The sequence below is a fragment of the Opisthorchis viverrini genome (genome assembly GCF_000715545.1).
Source record: "Opisthorchis viverrini unplaced genomic scaffold opera_v5_147, whole genome shotgun sequence".
NCBI lineage: Eukaryota > Metazoa > Platyhelminthes > Trematoda > Opisthorchiida > Opisthorchiidae > Opisthorchis > Opisthorchis viverrini.
The window spans coordinates 904,456-920,560 of record NW_008751803.1 but is presented as its reverse complement, the minus strand read 5'-3'; the positions used below and the strand labels follow the sequence as shown (position 1 = coordinate 920,560).

At 40.5% G+C, this 16,105-nt stretch overlaps 1 protein-coding gene across 1 annotated transcript in view; it reads right to left on the bottom strand.

The window, feature by feature from the left end:
* Positions 1-1,040: 1,040 nt before the first annotated feature.
* The window catches only part of T265_14138 (hypothetical protein), a gene marked incomplete at both ends in the record, with an annotated part of 31,326 nt that continues 16,261 nt past the window's right edge, over positions 1,041-16,105 (bottom strand). The window contains 4 exons of the mRNA XM_009172179.1: positions 1,041-1,130; positions 4,490-4,737; positions 5,936-6,161; positions 12,759-12,917. Coding sequence (XP_009170443.1) covers positions 1,041-1,130; positions 4,490-4,737; positions 5,936-6,161; positions 12,759-12,917 — 723 coding nt within the window. The remainder of the gene's footprint in view (positions 1,131-4,489; positions 4,738-5,935; positions 6,162-12,758; positions 12,918-16,105) is intronic.

Genomic DNA, 16,105 nt, shown 5'->3' with positions numbered 1-16,105 from the left:
CTTTGACTGTTTGCTTAGACATAGCGGAGCCTTTTGAGTCAAGCAGCAGAGTAAACCCATGTAAAGGAGAATATTTTTGTTGTTTTATTGTTTGTACCACTTTGCTACAATGTGAACTGTCCAGCTAGCTCATGACACCTTCTTCCGCTTACTTATCTGTCTGTCTTTTTGTCAGCCGGCCACCTGAATCACGCCATTTGTATGTCAGCCTAGCAAACAGTTGGGGCTAGCTAACCGATCAGTTGGGTTCGATATTACTTGTGAATTATGGTGGTGGCTGTATAAACTGGAAATGACACCTACCTCGAACTGCCGGTTGCCGGTTCATTGATGGGCTGAAAACAAACGGGAATACGTAGTTATGCGTTGCAATACCAGCCTTGCGCCTTAAATGCAGGTTTTTGTTTGAAACATAAGAGCACTGTCACAACGAATGGGCGACAGCTAAATGCGTTTCCACAGAATAAATTTTATAACTCAAACCATTCTTGTCGATCTTTATCGCAAGGAAACTTGCTTTATGTTCTACGCTTGCCTGAAGTTGATGTGACGGTGTCTAAAAGTGTGTAGAACCGACTAATTGGGTTCCGATCATCCCACAGATGGATGCTTCGGGAATGTTTCAAAATTTTACTTTCCGAGAATACAACCCCTGTATCTCAGGTGGAAACTCTGACGCAATCATTCACTTCTTATTACAATTATATTGGTAATGAGGACTGTGTAAAAGGTGGAAACTCTGACGCAATCATTCACTTTCTATTACAACTAAATTGGTTATGAGAACTGTGTACGGGTGATTTGCATACTGAAATAATTCGACGGGTTAATCTTTTAATTGGCGCATAACTGCTGAATCAGCCATCATGTTTGGAATTCCTTTGCATGGGGTGCTTTATGTCAGTCACTGGTACACTGCTGTAGTTGACAGAACATGCTCGAAACTTTCATCGCTTTTGGTTATGAGTAATAAATATTGTATATGGGCATTACGAAATTCCGGTGGGTGGTGAAACCAACTAGAATGGCTTTATACTCACTTTTTTGTCGCTTTCGTTATCCTTTTTTTCTTCATCATCCATTTTACCGGTTTGAACATCCTGTTTCAAATCCCAAATATCGGTGTCGTCCTAAAAATTTTGCAATAAAGCGTGGATAAAAAAGGAATATATGAAAAGTCTCTAAAACTTGACGTAATCTACAAAGATATTCTGGTTATATATGTGCGGTAAACGTTCCTACTTCGAAATTCCTATGAAGATATGCCCCACACGTTGCAAGGTTTCCACACTCCACTGTGAGCCCAAAATGTACCACATCTTGTTCCATCTCACCGGCACGCTTGGTCAATTTATCATGTTCTGGGTGGGTTTTAAATGTTGCTAATTTTGGGGGTATCATCTGAATTTAAATTGTCAAAATTTACCTGAAACTAGCGGACTGTTTTGGCTTCATTCAATTTTGACGGCTCACAGAAAGACGGACTGTTGACCGGGAGATTATTCAGACAAACAACCAACGGGAAAGAAACTCTGACTGAAGCTTTATCATAGAGTGATCAGAGCCAAACTCCAAATGCCGTACGGGTTTTTTGACTGCGTCCGTGACTTTCGAATTCAAACGCACTCGGATTGCGGAAACCTTCAAAGGATACCTCTAACAAATCTTTGCTAGGGTTTGGTGCTTCATGCCATATAAAATAGTTAAAAACGCGACTATCATGCAACAAGAAAAAGCAAAACTGATTCTGCTTTTAAATACGTGGATTCCGTCAAAACGTGGCGCACCCGTTTCCTTTCCATGTCACGTTTGTAGTATTTTGAGATCCCAGGCAATTCAATTTATTCAGCATTCAGCAACCGTTGGAACTACCAAAGAATCAGTAACGGTTGGACCTTATCCTTATTACCCGTTCATCTTATCAAAGTCTGTTCACAACAGGAAGTTGTGAGGCGAGTCTACTGAAAAGTTGGGCACTTTCGAACATCCACTTTAGCAAAAGCGGATCAAACAGACCACGAACACTTGTAAAAAAATGTAAGTTGCGCATCAGGATACACAGAATGATTGTTTGGTCAACGGTTTTTTTGCAGCAATTGGATACAATACGGAAGAGTACATTTCGTGCGTCATTGGTCTTAACCGATAGTGAGCTAATGGGTACCGGGCATGCAGACATGCGCACGGTAGTATATTATACTGACAAGCGGATTCGTACTCAAGGTAAGCACACATAAACGTTTGCCCAGCAAGCTTTGTTTGCCATAGATTTCTTCAGGTGAGTGAATGAACCCAGAGAGTGTGTAGGTGTATACAAAAGGAAACAATTAAATGGAGACTTTCAAAAATTTATCTTCCATTGGCCTTTTAATAGCGTAGGCTTATTCGAGACTTCATCCTCTCAGTGAAGCCCAGCTATGCTGAAAGTTGAGAAGCTAGTCGTTGGTTTGTCTTCTGAGCCGGGCAATTTTATTACAAACATTTAATCACCAATTGGGATGACATCATCAGCGTGGTGTTAGGAAGCGTAGTGATGCGCAGCGATGGGTTGGTGGTTGTGCCAGGTGAGAAGCTGTTTTATCCCTATCGGGACTCACCGGCAGTATATATACCATAAAACAACAGGAAGTTCCGAAACACAATCTAATGAGCAGTGTGATGAAGCCTCACTGAGCGTCACTCATCCCGCAACCTCGGGATCAACATCACGCGGTCACGTGTTGACTGGCTGCTCAAGTAACAACTAATTAGATGAAAGTATCATACATCTTGTGAGACGATTACTTAGCAAATATTGCTAGTATTACTAGATTAGGGATTATCAGTTCTGATTTCCTTTTTTAAGTGAAACCGAACTATGTTGAACAGGCGAAAAGCACTGAAAAGCTGTTTCTTCCCAAGTGAAAATCACCAACAGCGCGTTTAACATGATGTTACTATCGGAGTGCAGAATACTCTGCAGTGTTTCCCGGAAAGAAAGCATTGTTTTTTTTCGCGTTTATCCAGTAGGCTTATAAGTGTGATGAAATTTTCGTTCATTATGATCCGTTGTAAACGGTGGTATTTTATATATGCACCTACCCTATAACAAACCTCATTGAGCACTGCAAAATTCGCTGTCCATGTAGTTCCGCTCAAATGTGCCACACTCCTTTCTGGTTCACATTTTTGTGTGAAAGTTCTTCATTTAGACAGGTGGCCTACGCACGAATTCCTTAGTTAGCTGCATGCCCCATCTAACTGCTTTATCACCAAGCCGGATTGCACACCACACAGCAACCAAGCCTATAAAAATTGTGCATTGTGCTCAATTCTGCAATTTTCAGTAAAAAAAAATAGCCAATGAACAAATTGCGAGAACTGACTGACCTTACTTCTCCTACTGTAGTATTTTATCGAGTAATATCCATCAAAGCGAATTCGGCGTGGCATAATTCAACCACGAACTGATGTTTAGTCCTTGTAAGAGGTGGGCATTTGTTAATATTTTTTTTCAACGAATGAGGGTCATTTATTACGGTTTTTCTAAAATATTAAATCCGGATCAACCAAACCTCTGCTAACGATACGCGGCCCATGGTTGGTTGGACCAAATCGCGTTGTTTGGATGGCAAAAGGGCAGCTGACAATTTGAACAACACTCTAATTTGCATTCACACAATGTGTTGCGCTGCACGTCTGTGTGATGTAAGCCAAATTTGAGGAAACTGTTTTATTCCCAGGAGGCATCCCACCGAAAATCAGCTTACTTCGGTACTGAATAGTTTATTCCATACATGTCAGAATTGATGTCACCAAAATAAAACAGAAAACATTCCGCGATGATGTTTAAGTGTGAGATCAAATTAACCTAAGGTTGATGGTTATATTGATGAAATCTATATAGTCTTCTTATTCGTCAAATAGTGAATAGTTTAGCCTGACAAAAACAGACACTTTCAGTGCGTTTTCTGAATAAACACATACTCTTGCTTAACTTTTTAAGGTCAGGAAAAACCTCTGAGATAGTCAGTAAGATTGTTTATTGATCAAAAGCATCAGTCATTGGATATCTCACTGTGTGTGAAAGCGGGGTGTTTTGGTAGCCTGAGACACCTATTTTCCGTAACACCTTTGTAACAAAGGGTTTGTTTCGTTAAGGAGTTTAGCTGGCAGAATAGCTGAGTAGGGAAACCACAGCACTTATGTGATGGTACCCAAATGCTCAATTGCCCAGCTACCCACGCCTGTATAAATGTCAGCCAAAAGATTTCAAGAGCATTTTTGTTAGTAATTGCTAAGCAGCTTGTACTAAAGGAGGCAGACATCTTCATGTATTCATAGAGAGCTAAAATCACGTCCACCTATCTCTTCTTTTTACACGACAACACGGTAAATATATTTATAAATATTCTTTATGGTAATGTTGATAAACGTAAGCAAAAAAGCAATTTCACCCTTTGAAGGACTACTTTGTGAAACAAGAATTTAATTGGGGAAAATAACTCACAATATCTGACGAACTTTCGCCCGATGAATCCATAAACTGTGACCAATTTTCAATTGTTGCTTGCGGTGCAAGTGAACGAGCATCCGTGGGCAGGTCTATTGACGCATTGTCGATTGAATGGTGGGCGGCTGCGGTGGGTCTTGTCTTCCTACGCGTCCTCACAGTTACCTTGGGCATCATGGCACGCTGAAGCTGCTCTTCGACACTCAGAGGTGGCGAGTAGCACGAAGCAGGATTGGGCAGGTCAGCTGGGAAGGCAAACAACAACCACAGTCATCCCAACAGCTAAACCACTGCTTAGGTAAATGCAGCGAATAAATGTATTGACTGAATTCATCCGCAGGGCTACGAAACGAACTCTGGTTTTCCGGTCCAACGTTACTGAGTGGGTGTGGTATATTTGGAAAACGAATCGGTTTTTAATTAAGCAAACATTTATCTGATGATTAGGCAGCGGGAATATCGAACCCAAGCTCTATGGGCTTAATAAAACGTGGATAGATTACCCCGTATAAGACCCACATTATGCCTCTTAAGTTGGGTCTTCTTTGTGAGTGGACGTTTTATCTCGGCAGTCTTTTGGCATCTGTTTAGGACGGATTTGGGCCCAGTAACCGTGGTGAATACTCTGTATTTAGAGGCTCTGACTTTGTTGTTTTGAATGAATCCTGACCTGAGCCAACAACGCCGTGGACCAGTACTGCGTCATACCAAGCAACTGCTCTGTAAGGTAGTACAGACTAGTTTAACCATGTTTCCAATTCAGCTTTTAACAGTTACCTGAAGTTACCATTTTTTTAAAAGTTGATACGTTTATTAGAAAAGCCATCTTTGTATTCTAAACACACTGCTACACACATGTTGGACATATCGTTGGTTGTACATGCGCCTGTAGGTGACATAAACCCCTTTTAAATGCCAGGGGTCTAGAACGTTCTATATTTTCTCAACTGAATAGGTCTCGTCGCAGCTTACTGTTACCAGAATAGAACATTATGGGTAGTATAAGAGACCTGCATGGATCTAATGTTGTTTTATACGAAGGCAGACTTGCCTTAAAGCTTCCACTTACGGTGCAGTCTTCATGCACATTTGATCAGGAGACTTTTTAAGCCGCTAAGCAATAGATAATCTTGTTTACGTGTGAAACGATACTGAAAAGAGAGGGATCTAACGTGCTTATAGTTGTGTTTCTGTAGAAAAATGCGAACTTGGAAAACCTCAGGTGCATAATTTTGCGGTGATCGTCAGAAACGTTCTTATCATTGTAGATGTGTAAACGTTTGGCCCTCAGAACTTGCGGGTTCACTTCATTTTGGGCTACGGAAGAACACGACGATTTAGATAAGATAGCGTGATTCGCAATTTCTTGACATTGAATAGTCTTATCCAGAGAGTTTGAACAAAAATCTCACTTTGGAGCAAAAACTTTCAAAGAGTACTTACCGGAGTAGGTTGGTCTCTTTATGTCCCCATTTGAATTGTATTTCAGAGCGGCCGTCAACCAGGCAAAGATGTCTTCCACCCAGACATCAAACGGAATGTGTGGCAGCACAGATGCAAACCATTTTGCTTTATCACCGATCAGTGAGGCGTCAGTGATCCCCGCATGTATTCGTTGAAAAACCTCATTTTCCGGGTAGATACTCCATTCGGATAAAAACTCCACGGCCTAAGTGCAACAATAACACACATCTCGTTGATGAATGCCGTGAAGGACAGGTTAATGCAGTGCCCATTGGTTGCGAAAATTTGAAGATTTGTGCTCCCACTAAGTTAAATGTGTAAGGTGGGTTTTGAATAACTATGTCCAACCTGTGGTAGCTCGTCCAGGCGGATGTCGCCTGACATTTATTCAACAGCGTTAGTTACTATTCTAGTGTGCAAAATTCTTTTGATCACCGGGACTGGTAAAACCTTTCAGCTGATTCATTGGAGAAGATGGCAGGCAACATCTTACAACGATTTCTCTACAAACTGTGAGGTTCGATAAAATTTCAAACTGGAGTAATTTTTTCTCATTATTTTCTATTCATTTCGTCTTCCATGTCTATCATAGAATTCCTTTTGGCGTAAACAAAAGCGCTTTAGCATCATTTCGTTGCATATCCTGCTACCCCTAGATTATCACACTGTTTGACGACGAATAATAGTTTATGAGAGCTGTTCATAACTGTCGCGAAATATCTTCTGGGAAATAATAGTTAAAAAAATAGTCATTTATTCCCACAAGTTTTGAAGGCTGTTTATCAACACTACGAAACAACTCTGTGAAGACCCGTTTTGCCTCAATGCTTCTGGTCAACCTATTCCGCTACTGATATTGGCCAAACAATGCCGACGTTCACATAAGAGGCTTAACAATGGTTTATTTGTACAAGTATTTGTTTGTTCCGACAAAACAGACCTGACCAAGCTGAATGTGCGCAAAGTTTTTAGTTGAGGCGCGGTGGATTATATGTGGAAACCAAAATAACCTGGAAAGAACTGTGGAAAGTCTGTTCAACCAAATACATTGCTTGTAGTCACAACACGTCTACGCATTCAATGTGCTAGAATACAAGGATAGCGAATATAAAAGAAAATGTGTTAGTGGCTCAAGTGGTTGGGCTCATACTAGTTCTAAGAATTCCGTTGCGACCGTTTCATCCCCAAGTGCGCTGGTTTATAAAGAATGGTATCCGTGCGCCACTGGCGTTTATCAACTATTTGTGTGCGTGGTTTGATGTGCGTTCTTTCAGGCGGTGATTTTTTACTGTAGCTGGTTGTTTGGCTGAGTACCATTTTCTTCTAATAAAGAACGACACAATGATGATGTCAGAGGTACCGGTCAGAAAACTCTTGCCAAAATGCTGTCAAGCCCAATGAACAGATTGATAGTCGTTATGAAATATGGTTGATTCTGTGCTTCATCAAAATGTGATGGTAGGCCAACATTACGCGGAAAATTTGCATTCAGTTTGAACATTTGTACTTCACAGGTAATGCCATATTCTAATACATTTACCACAGCTATTTCGCTTATTATTCACCCATTCAGGTCCCTAAAAAATAAAATAACCCCATAGTTATGGTGGGTGACAGGCAGATTAAAGTCGTTTCTTCCTACTGCCTAAACACGATGCATGCTAGAGCATACTGGCTGAAAAATCACTAGCGTTAACTGAAGGAAGCAGGAGATTTAGGAGAATTTCGAAATGAGGATTTCAAGTGCGTAAACATAGAATGAGGGTAACCTCAGACTTTTCAACACCAAATATCGACGTCCCACCCAAGGTAAATACACTGTCAGTGCTGAAGGACATCAAATGTTGATGTGTCTGGCACCGCAGCCAATCGCACGTGAGGTTCAAGTTCATAGCACTCACACAGCAAGCTTCTTCGGTAGTGTAGCGGCTACTGCATCTGTCAGGCCTGAAGGAAACTAATAGACCATGACCGCACATTGTTGTTTCTCTTTATCCACGCTTTATGACCGTAGACATCTCCTTTCAGAATTAGTAGTTGTTCCTCTGGTGACGAGTACCCTTCAAACGAATTATAACACAAAGTCTTTGCACTGGCAAATACAAGCTAGATAAATGTAATATAATTCGCAACAGTTCTGTTGCTTATAATTCTTTTGGTGCAATCCGTATTTTGGTGTAACTTTTAGAGCAAGCCCTGCTTCTAGAAATAAAATACTACTCATCGGTCTGCTGAGAGAGGCCTTATTCTGGTTTCTACTAATTACATAACTCCAAAAGCTGTTTAACATCTATGGATTTTCATCTTGCGCGAAACTGTCAGTGGTTGTAAAATGCTATTCATATAGTAAAGTGGGAAATTTCTGAAATATTTGTGCATCGAGAAGTAATGCAACGAATAAGCCAACAAACAGTTCTTAGCTAATCTAGTTTTTTGAATGTTATCTGTGTGGACTAACAATGGAGTCGGGATTTTGGTTGATTTCCATCGTACTGGAACGCTGCTGCAACAAGGGTCTAGTTAAAGCATACTTCTAGTAATTACGCACTAACTAGGGGTAGCAGACGCATTTGAACTAAATTAAATTGTAAATTAAAAAAAAAGAAATTACAAAAATTAGCATGCCTTGACGATACAACAATTTTGTTGCCAATAAAATAAATAAATAAAATAACAAATAAATAGACTTGAACAAAGACTGTTCAATTACAAACAGTTAATAACTACGGCCAATGCAAGACAGCATGTGAAGAAGCACCTGAATGGTGTCTTACAGTTCAACGCAATAATGCCTATCTTTAATTAACGTTTGACAGCTCAAAGCAAATTTTCGAATAAATCTGTCTTCACAGTTAACTACGAAAATACACCCGTGGTAAATGTAAAGTTGCCTTTTCCAGAGTAACCAATTAATGCAACTTCATTTTGATCCCACTGAGTTGACGCTGAAATTGTTTGCCGTTGAAAGACCAGTGTGCAGATTTATTCCATTGTTCTTTATATGTTTACACTTGTTAGATATCTAAACAGTGTCAGTAATCAGCCAAAGTGACTGACAATTCAGCAAAGTTATTTATACTGTCACGAGACAGAACCGATACATTTTTCACATCTGTAAAAATCATCCCCCGCTGAGACCACTTAAAATGACGCCTCCGGAGTTCATGCAGATTTATTCCATTGTTCTTTATATGTTTACATTTGTTAGATATCTAAACAGTGTCAGTAGTCAGCCAGAGTGACTGACATTTCAGAAAAGTCATTTATACTGTCATGACACAGAACCGATACATTTTTTACATCTGTAAAAATCGTCCCCCGGCTGAGACCACTTAAAATGACGCCTCATGAGTTCATAAAATGATTGATTCATCTCTAGAAAAGACCACTTATGAAAAAAGTGCACCCCTGGTAAGTTTTTGCAGTTAAACCTCAGACCCAGAAGACCTTAGGCATGCTTCTCCGCTTCAGGATAACCACTTGGAAAGATCGATCATAGGTGATCACTTTTAAAGGCCAGTTTCTTTGAAAGGACAAGACTGCACCCGTGTCCCACTCCTTCAAAACGTCGGTCTAAAACAGTCTTCTCTGTTAGGTGGCACCTCAGGGAAGCGAGGATGGTATTGCAATACACTTCACAAGTCTTAGGTAGTGTTTTTTTTTAAGTTTCGTCCCACCTAGTATCTTCAACGGTGGTCCGATAGAGTATTACAGCCAACTAGGATATCTCTTGATGGTGCCGGACAACGAATGTGTCATCACTTGTCAGATATTTACTATAAACTTATGGATGTAACGGCTTTAGACAGCCTCAATATTGTATATGTCCATCACTGGGAAGAACCTCATGGAAGTCAAAACAATTTCAGTGAGATATTTGATGATGCTGGGCACAGACGATATAGTTGGAGTTCATAAGATGGTGCTCAACCAACCATCACGATATTCGCCGTTTTTGGAGACAGGTGTGACTCTCATAAAAAGATATTGGTTATATTCCAAGTTTTATAAATAAGCGTCAAATATCAGCACATTAACTTGAAGTATGTCCATTGCATTGCAGGTATCATCTGAGGCAAGTACATTTATACGCGGTCGTACGACCGACATAAGTTTCCTCTCGAGAGGAAATCACAAATACGACCAACCAGATTGTAATTGCTCCTTTCTTGGTTGGCTACTGAAATCCGATACCTAAACTGTGTGTCGTAGCCGGGAAATTGGCAACCCACTCAAATTAATAGTTTAGAAGTGGAGCGCAACAAACAACGTGAAACCTAATTGAGCGAATAACGCAGATCACTAATCCCAATGACCTGTGTCACACTGCGACTAACAATGAGGACAAGGCTAGTGGCACTAATATGCTACAAAAGTAAAGGGATTTGAACTCGCACAATCATGTAATTAACCATCACCAGAGTAAAACTGACCGCAAAATTTACTACTTAAAATACTATTTTTTCGGTTAAGTGAACTGGTAAACGGTTGTCCGTGCTAGTGTCTTCAAAGGGTTACATTTAACAATGCTTAAGGAATGATAGGTTTTACAAACGTGAAAAACTCCGTTCACTGAACGTTCTTCTTTACGAACCAAACGCACTTTGAAAGATAACAGTGACAAATCAAAGAAAATAATGAGGTATAGAGGTCGATGAAACTCAAATGTGAACAAGGAATTCCAAAGTTGAGAGAATGACGCGAAGTATACTGCGTTTGTGTGAAGTTTTCCAAACGAACGTTAAAGTTTCTCACATCGGGAAACGTTTTTTCAAACGTTTCCTACTAATACGGGTTTTGATCTTAATTCAAGAACAGGAGGCAATTTTTGTATCAGTGTTGATGCCGTAATTTGGGAAACCATTTGGTGCGATTCTACAAGTGGCCTTTGGAACCAGGAGGACACCACGGGGAAGGATCTCTAGGCAGACCAAATTATACAGTAGTAGTAATTCATAACAGTTGTTTTGTGGTGGTTTCCCTCTAAAGGTGCCTTTTTATCAGTGAGATCATGTCTAGGAATCCATCGCTTAGGCTTCTTTTTTACTCTTTGACAGTAACCGATGAATAAAAAGAAGTTCACCAATTTTTATGGTTGATGGCAAGAGTTGCACAGTTTACCACCGATCCCAGCAGTTTCGTGAGTCACACTACTTTATACAACTGTTCAAATGAATGTACTGCAAACAGGTCACCCCACATCTCGTTTGGAAAACCAACTACGATTTGAGGTACTTTTCTTGATACAACACTTCATATTGGGTTGATAAATAATCATAGACAGATCACTATCATTTTTTCCGTTGTCGCAAAGTACCTTTACTTTCGAACTGCATTCATCTGACGTTTTACTACAGGATCTGCTAACCCCCTTTTTAAATTCTATCAATTCATACCCAAAGTTCTTTGGGTATCTCCGGAATGTCAACACCTGATCAAATGTGGAAGCCATACAAAAGATTCGCAATTGGTGCTGATAAACATCAAACAATAATCTATCAAAGGGCTGTGGGGCACAAAAGCCTTGGAATTCCTCTGCCTAAGTGTTAACAAAGAAGGTGTCTTTCTTGGTTTGCACCGTGAAACGCACTTTCGGCAAACGACCGATCGGTGCTGCCCGTCCAAGACATATCCTTTTGCTCCGATTATGCATATCTGGATTTCTCACTTCAAGATCTGCCATATCTTACTCTAAATTCTATCGACGCTCTCAAAGTTTAATTATCCTACAAAGTGAGAAACGTTTTCAAGAGAAAAAGTTTTTTTCAGATTGGCCTATCCGAGTAAACAGATCATAAGATCCCAAGTCTCTAGCTCAAAAGGGAGCGTTTTTCCAATTAGGGACACTTAGGAATCACTGTACCAATAATTAGTGACCAACAGCCTTTGGCAATGCGCCCGTACTTATGACGCACTCTGTACGGCCATGCAACTCGGAATAACCTAACCTGCTTCAGTGCTAGGACTAAATTAGTAAGTCGCGAGGATTTGATTTTTCTGTTGTGACTTACTTATCACTATAACTGCAGTTTTTAAGATACCTACTTCGGCAGAAAAGACACCTACAGAAAAATCAGGTGTACGTGATGGGACAACTGCTCTCAGCTTACAATGCTATAGAATACAAGACGCCTGCCGATCAGCAATCTTCCGGTTGCTTTTAGACAGCCAATCGGAATTCTTTTGCACAGTCCAACATCTAAAACGCCGGTTGGCGTATAAGGATGCAGTACTAATTAAACTGAGACAACCAAAAAATCCCTTGACTTAAGCTATCTGTTTACGTCGCCACTGACTTTTGACTGATCTATAAGGAATGACTCCCCATGCACCTTTCGTTGTTTCCACCATGTGTTATGATGTCATGAAATTAGCAATTTACGTTAACAGTAAAAATTGCAATGTAAGTGGCAACACTTGGCAAAACATCAGATAAATGCTAATCCGTTCAATCGCCTTGGTATTACAAAACTTTTGAACACAGTTTCAGGAGATAAAAGCAGGCGCCCGAGTGGTGACGACGTCTTTTTGAATTGTTCCGGGAAATTCGCGAGCCAATCACAAGGCTAGATGAACGAGTCAATAGCCACCCGATTAATAAAATAATATTAATAATAAATCCGATCTAGCCATTAGCACTTCGCCAGTCAGTGGTACCGTTTAGTTGTTTTTTCCACCTTCCCGATGAAGTGCAACAGAAGTTGGAGGTAATTTCCAGTAGACGATGGTGAACCCTCAGCTCATAAAGGATGCAGAATTACACAGTATCTAATCGGAAACGATGCTAGAATATTTCACTTACCTGTGTTTGTGCAAGTCGTCGAATGAACGGTGTCAGCGTCTGACGGGACTTGAGGAAAGAGTAATACTGGAATGCTACCACTGGCCTCGGGTACAGTCGAACGTTGCGCGTGTGTTCACTCAAGTTAGCCAGTACATTCGGTGAGTCGAAGAATCGTACCTATGCGGGAAAAGTGTTCCGCTTGTTACTGTTTTATTTCAAATGTCACTGCACAAAAGCTTTTTAAAATTCAAGAAATCCGGTCTCCAAAGCAGGCAATTTTTTCTTCTTGACAGATGTATGCCAGGTTCTGTTAAAGTCAGCTTTTTTACAATCGAAGTAGGAAAGAAGATCATCAAATTATTGCCTGAGAACATTAAACTGAGGGGACCAGTTATGGCGGTGTGACCCAAAGACAGTGGTTTGCGATCAGATTCCGTTTCTTTCATTTATTTCGACCGTGTTTTCGCCCAGTGTTTTTGCCTTGTTGCAGTCAACTGTATTTCAATAATAATGCTGTGGAGAACTGCATGTGGCCAGCATCGCGAACATTTCTATCTACGTCAAAGACACATCCGGTGCAAGTTCACTTGTCACGTATTTGCGTAATCCACAGCTTTAATTTCTATTTTGATGCAGTTACGTAATTCCGCGTGATACGCGGGTGCTTTCCAATCCAGTGCGGCTTTTGAATTGTGTCATTGTTTCGAAATCGAGTTTTGGACAGAGTACTGGTCTTTAAGAGCAAACTTTTAGGCTAAACTTTTCATGTCAAATTTTTGTTTCTCTCAGAGTGTAAAGTAGTTAGAACAATGTTACCCTGTGAAAAGCGAAAATCAACCTATCATGGTACGGATACATAGAAGGTGCCATTTATTTTCTCAAAATTGGAGTTTCATTTGGTAATGGGTAAAAAATCAATCGCTTTTTGTTTCTACTTTTTGATGAGCCTTATTTTAAGATACTCTACATATCTGCCAAAATTTGCGGCTTTTCAGTTTTTTGAAGGTGCGTAAAGTTGTTGAATATTTCTACTTTGTTCCCACAAACTTTGCTCCGGATAAAAAGTTGGTAGGAACTGCCCAATCTGAGCCAACTATGTGATCCACATGTACTGAAACAAGGTGGCTACTACATTATACACTCATTGGATGTGCTGCAAAATACGGCTCCCTCCCCAGCTTCCAGGCCGGATAGTTCTCTCCAGTTGAGGAGTTTCTAAATGATGACTGTGTTAGGTTGGTTGTGCGGCTCTATTGGTGCCCCATTTTTCGTGGTAGTTGAATATCTGCACACGTTGCAACAGCGCTGAAGTATACTTCTTCAGGGAGGATGTCGTGACGATATATACGATACTGATGATAAAAAATACTGCTATTGTCAATTAAATTATTCGTTGGGTGATTAGTTCGCAATTTATGGGGTAGAGTACAAAGCTAACTTCAAGTTGTAGAGAGAATGGAGGTGAGTTCATCTTGCTGATGTTTGGTGGTGTAGTTAACGTTTTCTTGTTCGGGACATCAAGCTCTTTGTAATACGTCTTCGCCACTCCGCCATCTTTCCACTCTTTACTAGGCATTATCTTTCATGATTGTAAGGCGTTTAGTTGCTGGTATTCATTACTGGTGTGTTACCGTTGATGGTATCGATATCTAAGAAAGCCAGGATTCTATTCAATTCGGAGTTTAGTCAGAACAAGTAAAAAAATCAGAAGCATTATTATTTTCGCGGCACTCCAAATCACTCCTGGAGTTTCTTAAACAAATAGCATACCACTCACAATACACAAGCTTAAACTCAGACAGGGACACGCAACGAGGAGAGGGAATAACGGATTAGTTGATATGTTTTACAATGGCTACAATGGGACCGGCTTAGTTGAGGTCGAGCGGAACATGCGAAACGATTAGTAGCTGGTAAGTGTAGTTTAGTTGAGCGGATCAATGGTATGTGGTGTGGGGACAAATAGTAAATAAGATGGGTGGTATTGAGCAGTGACGGTCGCACACATTGGGTGAAGATTATGGTGTTCAATAGAAAAAATCTCTCTGGTTAACTGATATTTTATTGCCATCCGTTGGATTCACCAAGTTAAAAACAATTAATGAGGCACCCGTATGAAAATGTTCGCTGTGTAAAAACTGAGTTACTTAATACCTACATTTTGTTCGCTTGCGCATCACTAAGTAACTGAGATCGAGTAAACTGTGGTTAAGATGCGAACATTCAAACGGAAGATCCGTTGTTCGAATCCAACCCCTGAATTTCAACTGCCCCCATCTGGATGTGAATTAAAAATACATGGATTCTATGCATCGTCTCACGGCTTCTGAAATTTTTTTCGCTGTCAGGTTTGATTGATCGTCTGAAGGTGTTTTTGGCAACTCTCGAACTACCAACAGAATTTAGCTAGCCAGAAAGCGGTGAGACGTCAAGAAGGACTAGGGAATCATCACGAACTGGAAAGGTCCCTTCAGGTCCAATAACAGAAAAGTGGGTTCCTTACTGAAGGGGAACTTGTCATTTTATCAAGTGTCTTGGTGATGAGCTGGACATTCTATTCCAGTGTATAGCTATGAAAGCGTCTGTGATCAGCTACCGGACGTAGGGTTACATTAGGGTTATGAATCTTTGGCAGGCCATAATAGTGATCTAAACACCTGGAGAAAACCTGGAAGCACTTACTGGTGTTCTCAGTTGTAAAATTCTGTTAATAGACCGATACATGAATGAAAGGTTTGGTGTGTTAGTGGTGTCATCATGTCATGATATAATCTGCCCTGTTCAGTAGCACAGCTTGGCTTCTTTCATCTGATTGGTTAATGAAGCTGTCACTCTGCAGATGGCTCACTGCTGCATTCGGAGTTTTTCAAACAGACAAAAACCATGGTTTGTGATATTTTCGGGCTCGTCTTGGCCTAATCGAGCAGCTTTAGAATCTCAATCTGCTCACAAAAAATAGACGCGAATTTGTTTAAAACAAATGTTTTCATTGACTTCATGTCGGGTTACTGATTTGGACGGCTATTATCCTTCCCAATGTGTGGAAGAAGAGTGAAAGTTTTGCTTATATTGACAAAAAACGTTTTTTTGGAAGCACTGCTAGCGTTTCTGTGATCAAGATATCAAACATTTGCAATAATTATGATCATCATCATTGACATCAGCTTCAGATGAGAACACACCGTATAGCCCTGTCCCAATCGGGTCATGTAGACCCGGTAATTTAATGCTTTCAACTCCTGCACTGGAACCAGTACAGTAGTGTCCAGGAGAAATAATCACACGAAACGGTGGAATTTGGCCATTCGCAGGTGCTTCAGTCCATAGCAGCCGAACGATCGGCCAACCCAGTCTTGACCTCTTCA